The sequence below is a fragment of the Akebia trifoliata genome, chromosome 3, assembly GCF_017979445.1.
Source record: "Akebia trifoliata isolate Shusen 1 chromosome 3, ASM1797944v1, whole genome shotgun sequence".
NCBI classification, from domain to species: domain Eukaryota; kingdom Viridiplantae; phylum Streptophyta; class Magnoliopsida; order Ranunculales; family Lardizabalaceae; genus Akebia; species Akebia trifoliata.
Window position 1 is genome coordinate 13,923,394 of NC_141377.1, and position 18,283 is coordinate 13,941,676.

General features: G+C 36.2%; 1 protein-coding gene and 1 long non-coding RNA gene across 2 annotated transcripts; both read left to right on the top strand.

Annotated features, from left to right (window-relative positions):
• The first annotated feature begins 661 nt into the window (after positions 1 to 661).
• Positions 662 to 2,083, top strand: LOC147406033 (uncharacterized). The gene is made up of 4 exons (XM_086432470.1): positions 662 to 729; positions 1,419 to 1,539; positions 1,671 to 1,837; positions 1,947 to 2,083. The coding sequence occupies exons 1-4, from the start codon at positions 662 to 664 to the stop codon at positions 2,053 to 2,055; spliced, it is 465 nt and encodes a 154-aa protein (XP_086288596.1). The 3' UTR covers positions 2,056 to 2,083.
• A 1,748-nt stretch (positions 2,084 to 3,831) lies between these two features.
• On the top strand, positions 3,832 to 5,150 carry LOC147406034 (uncharacterized). Its single transcript, XR_015176265.1, has 2 exons — positions 3,832 to 4,636; positions 4,710 to 5,150. It is a non-coding gene; the product is annotated as an uncharacterized LOC147406034 (long non-coding RNA).
• The last annotated feature ends 13,133 nt before the right edge of the window (positions 5,151 to 18,283 follow it).

Here is an 18,283-nt window from a genome sequence, read left to right on the forward strand (position 1 = left end):
GTAGCATAATGCATCCAATTTACCATATAACAAAGATTACTTACTGTTATCAACTTTTCCCCCCAAAAAATGCTTCTGCAATATCATGCATCATCTAAAAAAAAATTGGGATTTGCTGTGTGAATCTTGTTCTTCCATTCACTTTTGCCCAAAGCCATGTCTTCTGCTAATTGTATTGGCTCTCACAACCTCAATCCCCCTTTTTTAGGCCTTCTTCTTGCTCTGGGGCTATAATGGTCATTTGTTAGTTTTTATAACAAATACTGTGGTAAAGAATAGTACTATTGTTAATTGGGTTTCCCACTAACCTTCAATCTTCATCATCAAAGCCTTTTCCAAAAGTCTGGGGTCGGCTGAATGAATCTTGTTCCTCCATTCAATTCTAAATAAAAGATTAGGATTCATGCTAGGAGATGGCAAAGTTTCACACTGGTTTCTAACCTGACCATAACACTCCTTTATCCATGCTTGGGACTGGGTTGTTCACGTTTCTCAATTCATTTCCCACTACTTTTATCTCAAAACTCTCTCACATGCACCTCCCTAGTTTCTGGAGTGAATAGTTAGTGCTGTATAATAAGAACAAATACGTACTTTTTAATGGAAACTTGAACTTGAAAATCTGACCTGTATCCTGTTCTTGGTAACTTGCAAAGAATAGATGAAGATAGAGAAAGTGACTCGTAGGGCTCAAGAGCAGTTCCAAATGGTATTAGAAGAACAAAACAGGTTCTCTTCTTTCACATTTTTCTTTATTATTTACTTGTTTTGTTTCTTTATTTGGTTTTCGTAGTGTAAATTTTTGTCCTCTGCTCTATCTTACCACTTGTAAATTGGCTCATCACCATGGTTCAATGCACACATAGAAGTTAATTCCATTTCTAGGCCAGCCGAAATAAACATCCAAACCAAAATTTAATAACTTGCCTATAAATACTAAAGCCCTTGGCCATGCAAGTTGACCTTGGAGAAAATCCCTATATGCTCACTTATACCAATCCCCTGCTGGAACAGCGATGACACACTGCCGCTTGGTTACATGTAACCTCATGGTACAATATACATTAATGCGTAGAGATTATGGCTACTTGTTTCTTTGTTCTTCCATCATTTAAGACTTTAGGAGAATCTGATTTGAGGGTTTTCGTCTTTTAATGGGTTGAAATTGTACTTAGGCCAGGATAATTTTTTATCTTTTGTTTCCAATGATTTAGGTTTTGGGAGGTCTTTTTCTTTGTCTTGCTTTTGTATTCTATTGTTTAGTTCAATTTACTTGAACATATCCAAAAAAACTTATGGGTTTATGACAGTAGTATCATCTTTTCTTTATATATACTAGATTCTATTTGAGAAAGAAGTTATATATATGTATATATAATCCATTTAATGTTATTTGCTGGCTTCTAATGGCATTTCAGATTTGCCCTTGACATTGATTTTGATGCTCCAAAAGTGAGGGTTCCCTTGAGAACACTTCCATCTTCAAAATGCGATGGTCATTTTCTTTTGGATTTTGGTCATTTCACCTTGCAGACCAAAGTAAGTTGCTTCAGTTGGACATTCTTCTAGCTTATATCTCATTGAATTTGTTTTAAATGGGTGAAGATGAACGCAGGAAGATCAACATGATGAACAAAAACAGAGTCTATATTCTCGTTTTTATATATCAGGAAGAGAAATTGCTGCTTTCTTTCTGGATTGTGGTTCTGACAATGGAAAATGCACTTTGGTCACTTCAACTTTTGATAGCCAACCTTCCAGATTACCTAACTTGGAGGATGGTGATCATTTCTATTCCCTCATTGATAGGTATGGGATGGCAGTCATTGTTGATCAGGTCTATACATGTGCTTACACTTATATTCTTGTCTTTTAACTGAAAGCGAGTGATTTCATATTATCTCCTGGCTTGTGCTCATTGATTTCATGATATTTTGTTATTGAAGATCAAAATACCTCATCCAAGTTACCCATCAACACGGATTTCAGTTCAAGTGCCCAATCTTGGCATCCACTTTTCACCAGCTAGATATTGGAGAATTATGGAATTGTTAAATATATTCTATGGTACGGGGAAAATAGTGACCAGGCTGCTAGTGAAAATTTCCAAATGGGTCTAGTGCCTTGGAGTCCTGCAGATCTTGCAACAGAGGCTCGAATCCTTGTTTGGCGGGTATGTCCTATAGAACCAGGGGAACCAATGTAATCTGACATTTAATTTCTTTATGTGCTCATCAATTAATTTTCTTATATTATGTTCTTGATGCAGGGAATTGGCAATTATGTGGCTGAGTGGCAGCCTTGTTATCTTGTGCTATCTGGATTATATCTTTATGTTTTGGAGTCTGAGGTATCCCAGAGCTACCAACGTTGCTCGAGGTTCTCCATTTTCCCCATCTTGTAGTTTTTTTTACTCTAGTCTACATTGCTATTTAGGGGTTTTCTGTATGACCTTACTCAGTCTGTCACTCATGATATTGCAGTATGGCTGGTCGACAAGTATGCGAAGTCCCTCCAACAAGTGTTGGGGGGTCACCGTTTTCTGTTGCTGTGAGTTTCAGGGGCATGAACATTCAGAAGGTAAGCCATGTTTTGTGTAAAGTAAAGGTGAGAGTAGGGGTTTTGGTATTTTAAATTTCTGCTGAACAATTTATTTATTTATTGGTAAACTAAATTTATTAAATTAGGGGCAAAATGGCCAAGAATACAGAAATGCAGTTGGCAAAGTGAAAAAAGAGCCTCACAAAGGTCCTCCATTTGGTTTGGAAAGGGGGGGGGGTGTGTGAACCAGAAGGAACCCCTCTAACAAGCTCTTCCCATCTCAATACAAATTCATCAAACTAAATTCCCCTAAAATCCACCAAAATGAATGATCTCTTGAACATGAAGGCTTTTATGTTCAGGATTTCCAGGAACAGGTTGCCTTCTTGTTGAAAATTCTCTTGTTCCTCTTTTCCTCTCCTTCCATATAAACCGCAAAATAGCAAAGCGTACAAAGGTGCCCCGATATATTCTTTTAGAGGAGAAAACCTTGTCCATTCTTGAAAGAGGTCAAGAAATCTTTTGGGCAATGCCTATACAGGCGCACGCCTCTAATACGAGGTTTCAATAAAGACACGAAAGGTGAGAGGCTTATGCCTTCTCCAAAGCCCCAATGTTGGGAATTACGCCTCATGAGATCTTTAAAATGCATCTTTTTGGGAATGCTTTGCCTTAGGGTGGGTCTCAAGGCACAAAACCTTAAGCTCTTTTTAGAATACTGTTGAGAAAAATACTATTTTTAAATCGTTTATGATCCATTTCAACAACTAATTTCCTTTTCGTTTATATTCTGCACTTAGGCTCCTCCATCTGTTGATGTACTTGGAGAATCGAGTGATGGTATATCTGAACCTGCTGAACCTAGTCCACTAGTTTTGGAACTGCTGATCTCGTTATTAATGGAGCCCTGGTAGAGATGAAGTTGTTAATGTATGGAAAGGTGAGATGGATATAGTTTGCACCTCTCCTGCCTAAAGTCTATGTAAGACCATATATGAAGGTCAAACATTTCTAGTTGGAGAGTCGCAAGTTGTCACCTACTCTATTATATTTGTAGTTGCTAGATAATTCTGATCGAGGCATTGACTTGGACATCATTTACATGCTTTACAGACTAAAGATGAAGGTAGTGAGATACTTGAGGAAACACTAATTCTTGAGCTTCTTGCTGGTGGGGGAAAGGTTAGCATATTTATTATGTAAAATTCTTCTCTTCTTTCTTGCCGAGTGTTATGTTAACTTTGTATCTTATGTATATGATCCTGATGCAATATTATTTTACAGGTTCATTCGGGATGTGACCTGACGGTCAAGATGAAGCTTCACTCTCTGAAAATTAAAGATGAGCTTCAAGGTCGTCTATCTATGTCTCCACAATATTTATCCTTTTCCGTGCTGAAGGATAGCGCTGTTGTTGCTTCGCCTACTACCTTAGATCATAATGAGCAAGAGCTGCAAAAAATATTTATGGAGGAGGATGTCATTTATAAAGATGCTTTATCAGATTTCTTGTCTGTCCCTAATCCAAGCTTTTACTCAAAAAACATAGATATGCCTAACAGCCCAATGCAGGGTCCTTTGGTAATAGTAAGGAGCTTCCGGCAATTCCTGATCATCTCTCCGATTATGGCAAGGATTTTGTTAGGTAGTGTTTGCAACGGAATCCACTTCGTCGTCCTTCGGCTGCCTAGCTTTTGGAGCACCATTTTGTGAAGAATGCAGCTCAATTGGAGAGACACGAGCCTTCAGAACCACTTCCAGGAGTTACAAATGGTTCAAGATCTATGGTATGATTAGATCTACTCATACACAGCACACAACTTACTCCCAGTCGTAGAGATCGGGCATCGTGAAATCTTTGGTGCCGAACTCGATTTAGCCATCCCTGCAACCAAATTGAAGTGGGTATCAAGTTACAGTCTTCTTATGGCGTCGGGTTCTCATGGAGGACCTTCAGGAGTATTGGGTAACATCAGATTATGGGATATAAGGTCTGGTAACGTACAATGGGAAGTGAAAGAGAAGATAGATTGTTTTTCGGATGTAACTGTTTCGGATAACCTCTCTGCAATCTTCAAGGTTGGGGTGAATTCGGGTGAGGTTTACTACGCCGATTTGAGAAACTTAATACTGAGAATCCATGGGTTTATCTTGGAGATGGAAGAAAGGGGCATAAAGGGAAGAAAGAAGGTGTTGGGTGTAAGATTGAAAGACATGGAAATCAGGTGTTTTGCAGTGAAGGAGGAGATGTGGAGTTATGGTCTGAGATTCTAATAGGTTCTTCAAGAACTAGTGCAGATGAGTTAGAGGAGAGAGTTTTTAGGAGGAATTTGATGGGGAGGATGAAGGATATGGGTGGAAATAGAATAACTCATTTGGGTTTTGGAGGAAACAAGATGGTTTTACAAGGAAAGATCAACAATCTGTTGAAATTTGGCAGAATTCTGTGAGGGGGTTCTGATCCTCAAACTGTATGTTTTGTAAACTAGTAGAGATGTTAGATGAAATTGTTTGATACAAGATTTGCTAAATTCAAGTTATTTATTTTATTTTTTTTGTAAATTTTCTTTTAATTCAGCTTGATTCTACTGTAATTGTTTGTAGAAAAAGTTTTAATTGTTTGTTCTTATAAGTTGTAGGGATTAATTGATGGAAGACCACCAAATTAATTGAGGAAATCACAAACAATTACAGTGAATGTTCTGTTAAAAAATTTCGAAAAATTCGACGGTTTTAAGCCGTCTAATTTATACAATTCGACGGTTTTGGGCCGTCTAATTTACAAAATTCGACGGTTTTGGGCTGTCTAATTTACAAAATTCGACGGTTTTGGACTGTCTAATTTTCAAAATTCGACGGTGTTGGGCCGTCTAATTTATAAAATTCGACGGTTTTAAGCCGTCGAATTATATAAAATTCTATGGTTCTCAAACGTCGAATTTTTTTTTCGACAAGGCCAAATTCGACAGATGAATTCGACGGTTGAGGCCGACGAATAGTTACATAATTCGACGGTTTTGGGCCGTCGAATTTTGTGTATTTTCACGTAGTGGATGTGTACAGACTTCAACGTATGTTCTCCCTCAAGTCCTAGGGTGAAGGGAAAATGGAGCTTTTAGAATTAGTGAAACGATATGAAGTTTATCTAAATCTTTCTCCCTCTTCTTAGGAGATTATATGATTTCTTCTACTTGAACTTTATCATTCTCTAGGACATTATCTTTCTCGTCAATAGGTTGAACTTTGTTATCCACCTTTTTTCTTGACCTTAAGGTGTGGATAGCTTGGACGAAGTCTTGTGGATCTCCAGAATAGCTTCCTACCTTGTATTGACCTTTTGGTCCATTGGGAACTGTAGGTTGACCTCTAGGGCTAGGAATAGTTTGATTGGGGAATTGACCTTTCTCTCTCCTTTCTAGAGAAAGAGCTAACTGGCCAAACTAAATTTTCATCTTAGCTATGGATTGAGCAGTGACTTGATTAATCTAAGATTGATTTTGATTGGTCTATTATTGAGTTTGAATGAGTTGTTGTTATTGCTGCATCAACTCTACCATCATAGATTCTAAATATGAATGCTGTTGGCCAGGTGAATTGTAATTGGGTATGGAATCTGGAATTATGGCTCTACATTCAGTAAATTGTCGAGATTAATATAGAATTTGTGGAACAATGACTTAGTTCATGGAAGGACCGACTTGTTTAGGATAGTTTCTATTGTAACATGACGGACCGCTAGATTAAACAGGTTTGTTTTGTTTGTAGGAGAAGTTTGGATAAAACCTATTACATAGATGATACATCTAACTATACAAATTCTGAGTAGGCTTCCTAAAATCACTGTAGCCATTAGCAGCATTGGTCTGTTCGATTTTAATATATGGCAAGTTGGGACAACATTTAACCAAATGGTTGTTGTCGTCGCACAAGACATATAAAGATGTTTGCTCGACTGAAACTTGTGAAACTGAACGACAATCATAATGAAGAGTAGATGCTGAGATGCTGAAAGTATCTAATTTTTTTTGTAAGACTGTGCATACCGCTCACTAGACTAGATATAATATTTTTGAGATTAGGGTCTACCTTCATCCCATACATTCTTGGTGTAACACCCCGAATTTTTAATTCGTATCTCGAGAAAAAATTAAATAGTGGAATTTTAAGAAAATCTTGAAAGTGGGATTTAGGGGTAAAATTTTAGGATGTTTTTTATCATTTTTAATGGAATCTGACTTCACCATTAGATTCAAAATGATCAAAAAAACATATTTTAGCCTGTCAGCAAGCTCAAATGCGAGTCCAAATATAAAAGTTGCAAAATCCTCGATTACCGGGTCGGACCAGGCTAAAACAGTGACTTTTTGTTAGAGCAATAATTTTTAAAATTTGATCATACCATTGGGTTCATAATGAAAAGTTATTCAACATGGACTATTTATTTGTTATTTTTAGCGATCAGAAAGTCAAATTATCATCAAAAATGAAAACGACATCAAGTTTAAGGGTCACGTCAGGCCAAAAATATAAATTTTTGATGGAGACATAATTTATAGAAATTGACTACACCATTAGATCCGGAACGAAAAATTAGATGAAATAGAATATTCATTTGTTAGTTTTGGAGTCCGGATGATCAAGTTATCATCGATCAAAACAATTGACAAAATACCAAATTCGTCCCAAATTTTATATAAATAAATTTTTTAATTTTTTTTAAAACGTTGTCTCCTCCAACCCACCCAAACCGCGTGACATATATAAACGAAAATTTTGACTTTCCTCCGATTCTTCCACCTCAGATCTCTCACAAACGGTTCGCCGTCGACGATCGACGCAGAAGGGAGAAATGTCCGCAGCTACGTTCTCTACAAAACCCACCCAACTTTTCTTCGTTTCACTTTCTATTTCACCCGATATCGTCAAAAATCAGCCGTATTCGGATACGACAATTTCGAAACTTTGACCTCGGATTTCGTCCGTTTCGGGGTCAAATCGCTTTCCGACGCAGAAGGGAGAAACGTCCGTCGTCTCATTCTCTACATAACCCACCTAAATTCCTTCCGTTTTCTCATCTTTTTCACCCCGTATAGTCAAAAATCAGCCGTATTTTTATACGAAGATTTCGTAACTTCAACCTCAATTTTCATCAATTTCGGGGTCAAACCGTCTTTCATCGTAGAAGGGAGAAGAGACGAGCACATCGAGATCTTCAAAACCACCGGGCCGGTTTCGAAAATCAGCCGTTTCGAAGTTCGGTCCGTCTCGATTTCCGTGCCATTCGCCTCGATTTTCGCGCACGTGCTTCAATTCTGTCGCCTAGTGATTGTAAGGAACTCTCAATTTCTATTAGTAATCTAGATTGTGAAAATTGCATTTAGGATTTTATCGAAAAATTTGGATGTATTTTTAAAATATAGAATTATTTTGTTATTTCAAAAATTCACGCCAGAAATTGCATGTTTGATATGTTTAATTGTATTTTTAATAAATTATACGTGGGTAGGGTGTTTTAACGGGTTATTGCCATAAATTGGGTCTTGTGCACTGCTCGGACCCCGTTTTGATATGAAATTTGTATTTTTTTTCAATATTATTGATAGAAATAAATTCTATAGTTGAAAAATGTGATTTAATATTCAATGAACTCATATTGAGTTGATGAATATCAGAAAATGGATATTTTATGAAGAGATTGAAAACTGTAAAAGTCGAAAAAAGGGAAAAAGGGTATGAAACGGTAAAATGTCAGAGTCACACCCGAGGGGTGATGTCTGCATTTTACGTTGTTGTGTTGTGTGTAGGTTGGTGAACAGATATCCAGGGATAATATTATTGGTTGCATGTTTATTTCCTTTCTGTTAGCGCGAGGCGCTGTTTACGTTTCCGTTATATTATTTATTTTACGCCGGGTGGCCACACTTGCATGGTAGGAAACTGGATATCTATTCTCAACCTTGTATTGTTAATTTCTCTTTTATTTTCAAATGAAAATAATATACATATGTAGCTATTTTGTGAGCTGTTAAAGAGTTTGTGAATGCCTGAAGGGATAGTGCATCATATCATCCGGAGTGGTGTACTATCCTGGGATGTACGGTAGGGACCACCAAGCTCATACGTGGTATGGGACGCGTATGAGAGTGGAGTCACAACTGGAATCCGGGTTTATTCCTCTCTATCTTTACCAGTGAACTTGTAATGTAAAGGTGGTCGTATACGAATGGTTTGTATATTTGGGAATCACATGTACGCCTAATAGGCATAGACGAAGATGATTGGTCAGTGATCACTAACAATCTATAGTAGTCGAACGTTCTGACACATCGAAAAGAGACCCATTGCTTACGGTCACGTCAAACGGCCAGCCTGAGCCGGATAAATGGTCAACCAAGCGTGGTAAGTGCAGCGATCGACCACAAAATCAGGAACTAAAAGCCAGAGAGAAATTGTAACATCATGTCCCGACTGGGAACGATCCAGTCGTGAATCCCAACACTCTAATTCCAATACTCCACCATTGTGTATTATGTATCTGTTGTTTATTTTGATATATAAAATGAAATCCATGTTTATTATTTCCCTTTGATCAATTAGATTTGTATAAAAAGATAATGTTATAGTGAGTACTGCTGATCGATGTAATGTGAGTTTTAAAATGTTTAGTTGTTCATCCCTGACTATATGTACCAGTTAATCGTAATTTCTTCTGTAAAACTTTAATTATTTGAAAATGATTCAGTATGCTTATTCGTTCATGTTAGGAGGGGTTATTGCAGAAATTGTTTGTTTCCCTACTAGGTAACCATTGTTACTCACCATTTCCTTCTCCATTTTTTTTAGTTTCAGATTCAGAGCTTGGCGAGGCAAGTATAGAGTACGAATGAGGATCATCTGGTTGGTCAGATAGACAACCAGAATTCGTCACCTGGTAAGTACTAGGGCTATACCCCCTAGTGGTGTCAATTCCCCCAAATAGTTTTATAGATTCTGTCTTCAGTGTTAGGATTTCTGTTAGAGTGAGAAATTTTGTATAATCCTGTATTCTAGTTATTCTTCCGCACTTATTAGACGTATATAAGCTTCCGCTAGTATTATATTTTATATATGTATGCAGGATTGTATGTCGGTTATCAGGTGCAGGTTGAACGCCTTGGAATGCTAACATAAACAGAAGAGACCATGCTAAAATTTCGAGGTGTTACATAATACCTCGAGATCTGACATGGGGATTTGTGTTAGCGTTCGGCGGGGCGCCACAGATGGTATCAGAGCATAGTATTAGATCCGTATGGGATACTGATCTGCTATGTTTTGAAGAATTGAATGATACCACAGTTATTAGAGCAATAATCATAGAATGTCACTAGGAATTCGGTATCCGAGCTCACTAGTAGTTCCGTATTGGAATTACGAGTTCTTCCGTGTCTAGAAGTCTATAGAGCCTAGTAAGCCTAAGATAAGATTTTAGATATGTTCTGTTAGTAATGGAAATGGAGTCCATTACTAAGTTTCAAGCTACGGTAGTAATTCATAGTTACGTAAGAATGGTTTTGGCCTTATTCTAATAAGTGCCTTAATACGGATGAACATAAGCGAGAGGAGTGGACGAGGCAGAGGCCAAAACACAACAGAGAAAAGATAGGTTTTGGATCAGACTACTGACCCGATATTACAACTAATGTCATTCATCGGATAGGTAGCTGAGTCTCATGATAACTTTAGAGAAGAAATATGAATAGTACAACCACCATCACCTCGACGCCAAATGGAAGGAAGGCAATTAGTATTTAATAAGAGACAAATAATTACGAAACTAACAAATTCATAGGAAAAATAATAATAAGTGGGGAATGATATTATAGACATACCAACTCAATGGATGGAAGAATTTCATAAGAAATAACAACATATACTACTAAATCCATCGAAAGAAAAATGTTGTGGTATGTTATGAGTGTAGCAAATCGGGACATAAATGAGAGCAATGTTTGGGTCGACGTCAATCAATTAAGGATGCGTGACTCTGAAAGATACAAAACAAACAAATTCAGGAAACGATCAGGCCACCAGATTTCAATAAAGTGGATAACATACTCGTGCCACCCCGCATAGATAAGACTAGTGGTCAAAAACTAGAAATGGTATAAGACTTACCACAATTGCAAGGTGTAGCACTAAGTCCAAGAAATAAGGAATTGTTGGACTTCTTCGCCAGAGGCTTATATTATTTTACCTCAGGGACCACTACCACAGGTCGTATCTTTGAAGAATGAGAGATTTTCTCAGTCCAAAGGACATGTAAATCTAAGTATATGATTGTAGAATTTTCAACGATTACGTCTATCGACATTTGGAGACTTTTCCAATTCGATTGAGGTCAATAAGTGGGTTTTGAAGACCTGAAAGATTTTGAGTGACATGTAATGCTCAAGAGATCAGTGGGTGATGGTCGATTACATTCTAGTTGGATGAAGATACCAATCATTAGTAATATTTTTAGATGAATGTATTGGGAAATGGATCATTTGAGTGGGTAGAATTCGAGAGGATAGATTTATATCTGAGACTGCTCGAGAAATCAAGCATTAGGAGTTTTTGTTTGAGATTAGTACAGGGTAATCTATCGATTACAGACCATGATATGATGTTCACTAGGTTGTCACGATATGCGCTCGAGCTTATCCTGACAGATCTGTAGAAGGCCATAGACTCTTTTGAGGATTATAACCCTACCTAAGGGGCAAATGAGTTGACCTTAGATTTCTTTTCTTCCCAGATCAGATTCGGCCCAGAGACAGATGTATTCGAGGTTAATCTTCCCCAGATCAATGTATCCACAATATAGAACTCCTCCACTATCAAGTTATAGAGTTCCCCAATCGTCGAGTTATAGAGTAGTTGGAGCTCCAATGATGCAAACAAGGCCAAAGGAATAAACAAGGTAGGTTTAGAGCCTATAGACCCCAATCTACCAACTGCCTACTCCATAGAGATCTACGAAGATAAGATCGTTGACATGTTACACGTGTGATCAGGTGGGACATATCAAGAGAGAATGTTCTCTATCACAAGCACGAGCAAGGGTTATGACCTAAGAGAAAGTACATGTCTGCGATGAAGTTTTGGAAAGTACGATTTCTAATTATAATGTTAGAAATTGGAATTCTATTCAATACTGGTTCTTCTAGATCATATAATTTTGCTGAAATTTTGTATACTTGCTAGAACTGTTATTCCCACTATTCATTATTCTAGTACAATATTTGGAACGGACTAAACAACCAACCTTTCTCCTACCGCTTTCCACTTTCTATGCTATCATCCCATCCTCATCTTTAGCCTCACCCTTTTTCTACCGATTTGATATTTATTATAATTTGGAACTGAGAAGCTTCTGGAAGTGGGTAGAGTAGAAACTACTCAACTAATAGTAAGGGGGTGAAGGAATGAAACTAGTTCGAAACTAGAATAAAAAAGGTGCCAGCTTATAATAAATAAAAAAAAAGAAGCTAACCGTGAACCAACTAGACTACGTTTTGATAATTGATAGGTATGTTTTAGGTAAGGATGGTCGTGAAGTGTGAGAAGGCGAGTGTGATTTATAAGACTAGTAATGTGACTATATAGCAAGTGAAAGTATGGGTAATAACTAATACTATATATGGTTGAGTTGAGGAACTGGTGAAATTTGAAAAAAAAAGTATCGTACAATTTTGAAAGAGCATGTGGTATGTAAAAGAAAAGAGATTTAGTAGAGTATAAGTTAGGAGATGGGTCGATGTAAAATGTGAGAAAGAATAATCTTGTGACAATGTTGCATTAATGGTGACATAATGAAATTGTGAGAAAATAGATGTAAGATTTATCCCCTCGAGCAAGATTTGAAATTATAAAGGTTATGACAGAGGTTTTGAAGAAATATCGCAATAAGTAGAAAATGTAATATCGAATTCAATATAAAGATAATGGTGTGTTTGCACTATGCATTGAGGAGTAATATTCATAGCAATTATGAGTAAAATATAATAGACGGTGTAATTGGTGAGAGAAGTAAAGATAAAGAATAGAGAAGATGTGAAAAGATTGTTGTTGATAGACATTGGTGGGGAAGTAATACAAGGTGAATTGATTGTTATCTTAAGGTTATAAAAATAATGGATTAGTTGGAGTATGAGTTTGAAATAGAGTGATTAATTAATGAATGTGTTTGGTTGACGGAATATGGGAGACATAAGTCTACGAGTTATAAATCAGATTGGTTTGGGAATAACAATAAACGGTAATCGAAATTAAGTGTTGTTTATTATATATGTCGTGTTAGTGGAATCGCGACAAAGCTCAATAATGTATGATTTCAATTTCGAGGACGAAATTTTTATTAAGGGGGGGAGAATGTAACACCCCGAATTTATAATTCGTATCTCGAGGAAAAATTAAATAGTGGAATTTTAAGAAAATCTTGAAAGTGAGATTTAGGGGTAAAATTTTAGGATGTTTTTGATCATTTTTAATGGAATCTGACCTCACCATTAGATTCAAAATGATCAAAAAAACATAGTTTAGCCTGTCAGCACGCTCAAATGCGAGTCCAAATATAAAAGTTGCAAAATCCTCGATTACCGGGTCGGACCAGGCTAAAACAGTTACTTTTTGTTAGAGCAATAATTTTTAAAATTCGATCATACCATTGGGTTCATAATGAAAGGTTATTCAACATGGACTATTTATTTGTTATTTTTGGAGATCAGAAAGTCGAATTATCATCAAAAACGAAAACGACATCAAGTTTAGGGGTCACGTCAGGCAAAAAATATAAATTTTTGATGGAGACATAATTTATAGAAATTGACAACACCATTAGATCCGGAACGAAAAATTAGATGAAATAGAATATTCATTTGTTAGTTTTGGAGTCCGGATGATCAAGTTATCATCGATCAAAACAATTGACAAAATACCAAATTCGTCCCAAATTTTATATAAATAAAAATTTTTAATTTTTTTTAAAACGTCGTCTCCTCCAACCCACCCAAACCGCGTGACATATATAAACGAAAATTTTGACTTTCCTCCGATTCTTCCACCTCAGATCTCTCACAAACGGTTCGCCGTCGACGATCGACGCAGAAGGGAGAAATGTCCGCAGCTACGTTCTCTACAAAACCCACCCAACTTTTCTTCGTTTCACTTTCTATTTCACCCGATATCGTCAAAAATCAGCCGTATTCGGATACGAAAATTTCGAAACTTTGACCTCGGATTTCGTCCGTTTCGGGGTCAAATCGCTTTCCGACGCAGAAGGGAGAAACGTCCGTCGTCTCATTCTCTACATAACCCACCTAAATTCCTTCCGTTTTCTCATCTTTTTCACCCGTATAGTCAAAAATCAGCCGTATTTTTATACGAAGATTTCGTAACTTCAACCTCAATTTTCATCAATTTCGGGGTCAAACCGTCTTTCATCGTAGAAGGGAGAAGAGACGAGCACATCGAGATCTTCAAAACCACCGGGCCGGTTTCGAAAATCAGCCGTTTCGAAGTTCGGTCCGTCTCGATTTCCGTGCCATTCGCCTCGATTTTCGCGCATGTGCTTCAATTCTGTCGCCTAGTGATTGTAAGGAACTCTCAATTTCTATTAGTAATCTAGATTGTGAAAATTGCATTTAGGATTTTATCGAAAAATTTGGATGTATTTTTAAAATATAGAATTATTTTGTTATTTCAAAAATTCACGCCAGAAATTGCATGTTTGATATGTTTAATTGTATTTTTAATAAATTATACGTGGGTAGGGTGTTTTAACGGGTTATTGCCATAAATTGGGTCTTGTGCACTGCTCGGACCCCGTTTTGATATGAAATTTGTATTTTTTTTTCAATATTATTGATAGAAATAAATTCTATAGTTGAAAAATGTGATTTAATATTCAATGAACTCATATTGAGTTGATGAATATCAGAAAATGGATATTTTATGAAGAGATTGAAAACTGTAAAAGTCGAAAAAAGGGAAAAAGGGTATGAAACGGTAAAATGTCAGAGTCACACCCGAGGGGTGATGTCTGCATTTTACGTTGTTGTGTTGTGTGTAGGTTGGTGAACAGATATCCAGGGATAATATTATTGGTTGCATGTTTATTTCCTTTCTGTTAGCGCGAGGCGCTGTTTACGTTTCCGTTATATTATTTATTTTACGCCGGGTGGCCACACTTGCATGGTAGGAAACTGGATATCTATTCTCAACCTTGTATTGTTAATTTCTCTTTTATTTTCAAATGAAAATAATATACATATGTAGCTATTTTGTGAGCTGTTAAAGAGTTTGTGAATGCCTGAAGGGATAGTGCATCATATCATCCGGAGTGGTGTACTATCCTGGGATGTACGGTAGGGACCACCAAGCTCATACGTGGTATGGGACGCGTATGAGAGTGGAGTCACAACTAGAATCCGGGTTTATTCTTCTCTATCTTTACCAGTGAACTTGTAATGTAAAAGTGGTCGTATACGAATGGTTTGTATATTTGGGAATCACATGTACGCCTGATAGGCATAGACGAAGATGATTGGTCAGTGATCACTAACAATCTATAGTAGTCGAACGTTCTGACACATCGAAAAGAGACCCATTGCTTACGGTCACGTCAAACGGTCAGCCTGAGCCGGATAAATGGTCAACCAAGCGTGGTAAGTGCAGCGACCGACCACAAAATCAGGAACTAAAAGCCAGAGAGAAATTGTAACATCATGTCCTGACTGGGAACGATCCAGTCGTGAATCCCAACACTCTAATTCCAATACTCCACCATTGTGTATTATGTATCTGTTGTTTATTTTGATATATAAAATGAAATCCATGTTTATTATTTCCCTTTGATCAATTAGATTTGTATAAAAAGATAATGTTATAGTGAGTACTGCTGATCGATGTAATGTGAGTTTTAAAATGTTTAGTTGTTCATCCCTGGCTATATGTACCAGTTAATCGTAATTTCTTCTGTAAAACTTTAATTATTTGAAAATGATTCAGTATGCTTATTCGTTCATGTTAGGAGGGGTTATTAGCAGAAATTGTTTGTTTCCCTACTAGGTAACCATTGTTACTCACCATTTCCTTCTCCATTTTTTTTAGTTTCAGATTCAGAGCTTGGCGAGGCAAGTATAGAGTACGAATGAAGATCATCTGGTTGGTCAGATAGACAACCAGAATTCGTCACCTGGTAAGTACTAGGGCTATACCCCCTAGTGGTGTCAATTCCCCCAAATAGTTTTATAGATTCTGTCTTCAGTGTTAGGATTTCTGTTAGAGTGAGAAATTTTGTATAATCCTGTATTCTAGTTATTCTTCCGCACTTATTAGACGTATATAAGCTTCCGCTAGTATTATATTTTATATATGTATGCAGGATTGTATGTCGGTTATCAGGTGCAGGTTGAACGCCTTGGAATGCTAACATAAACAGAGGAGACCATGCCGAAATTTCGAGGTGTTACATAATACCTCGAGATCTGACATGGGGATTTGTGTTAGCGTTCGGCGGGGCGCCACACTTGACTTCTTAATGGGATCTTTTCTATTGGATAGAACATCCCATGAATTTATTGAATTAGGAGCTAGGAAGTTCAACAACATAGCTATGTGATCTTCCAAGGATAATGAAAATAACATGAGCTTAACACTCTCCTCATCTAAATTCTAGTTTTTAAAGATTTGAAATATGGTTAGGAATCAATTGAGGTGGGTATAAAACTGTTCTCTAAGTAATGTCTCGAAACACTGAATTATACGCACGTTTCCCATACATTTATCTTGATTTTTATCCCTATTTCTCCTTATTAAGATAATAATCATGATAAACCTCGAAACATTATGTTGCATGTTAATTAGGTTTAATTATACATAAATAAATTCATTTATTAGATAAATCTAATTATGTGCGTTTCTTGTGAAGAAAATCAACAATTTAGAATCGAAATCTCAAGACAAAAGCATTTGGGCCCACTTTGGAATGCCCTAATCATTTGAAATGCCTTAATCCTTAACTTATATTTACATCTTTTGTCTTCTTGTGCAAAGAAAAGTGTCGGATACTTTTAAATTTTTCTACACACTTTTTTCTCTATAAATAGAGCTTCAATCTCTAGAGAAACCTTCATTCCCTTTTGATTCTCTTATCCAAGACTCCTTTAATCAAAGGCTCTTAACTTCTTCTTTTATATTTTTGTATTTTTATCTTCTAGTTTTTTTTTTTTGGCTAAATAGTCTTATAAGATGTAGAAGAAAAAGAATTTGTAAGTTTTTCCATGAAATGAAGAAAAGTTCTTTCATTTCTTATCTTTTCTCTCTTGTAATGACATTAAGCTAAGCTCCCTTCCATTGGAAAGTAGAAAAACTTAGAGCAAGTTCTTGTGTTGTTTCTAATTTTATGCTTTTCTTTTATCTAAAATGCCCATGAGTTCTCTTTAAGATTTTTTACAAATTTTATTCTTAATATAGGTACTTTATGCTTAGATTACATCAAGATAACATATGCTTAAACTAGATAATTGGTAGTAAGAAGTTCAATGAATTCTACTTTGTTTATATTCTCTCATTTGATTTCATTTGCTAAACGTTTAGATATAAAGAGCTCACACCAAGCCCTTACGATTGAGTTATAAAAAGGTTAGAGACTAGTAATTGCTCATCAACATGTTCTAGGTAGATCCACCTCTAATGGTGCTTTAATTTCATAAGTTTACTTGCTTTTAACTTCATTTACTTTGGTTAATTTTCTAGCAACTTTAAATCTTCTTAATAAGTTCAAAAATACAAAGAAAAACAATTTTAATTCCTTTTTGTTAATTCAAATTTGATCCTCTTAGCTTAACTCTACTCTTATTTTCTATTGGTTTCGATCCCCTACTTGCTCAACAAGTAAGGTAAAAGTAAGATTAATATTAACTCCAATGGAAAGAACAACGATAGTCCCACTATTCACGTTTTAAACCATAAAACTTAGGGAGCATGTTTATGGTGGCTGCCCTAATTTCAAATTGATGTGCATTGTATAGTAGTAACACAATGCACGTGAATAGGGTAATAGAAGTTGGAGTGAAGAGCTCATTAAGAGTTCACTCTCAATCACCCATCATGTTTAATGAGGGTTTCTTACGAATTTTACTAATGATATGCTCGATCTCATGATCAAATGGTTCTAATGTGTTACTCCTAGATCGTCTATTAAGCATGCAATTCACAAAGTAATTTAAACAATCACAAAAGAAAAAACTGGATCTAAATAAGTTGTCTAACTCTAGACAGCTCCTAATTTGTTAGAAATTACACAACTAGCTTTCCAACTCAATTCTATGAAATCAAATTCAGATTATTCAGATCTCCAGATCAAAGGTGGTGCACAGTGCATAAGTAAGGACACTCTTAAATCACCTTCTTTTCTCAAATAGACTAAGTCTATCCCCTTAAAAGAGCAAGATCTTATTATATGCCAAATATGATAAAAAAGAGCAATCGGCACAACTTGAAATGGATTTCTTCTATTGAGTTTGTAGGCTCTATAATCAAGTATAATTGATTTTAATTAGTTTGATTAGATGACTAGTGAGTTGATTTTTCTAATTAGAGCAAGGAATTGGTAATGACCTCCAATCTTTATCTTATAGTGTATCCCTAGAAGAGGGGTGCACTTTACTAAGCCTAATTAACTAATACAAGAGTGTGTAAAGTGGAAAATAACAAA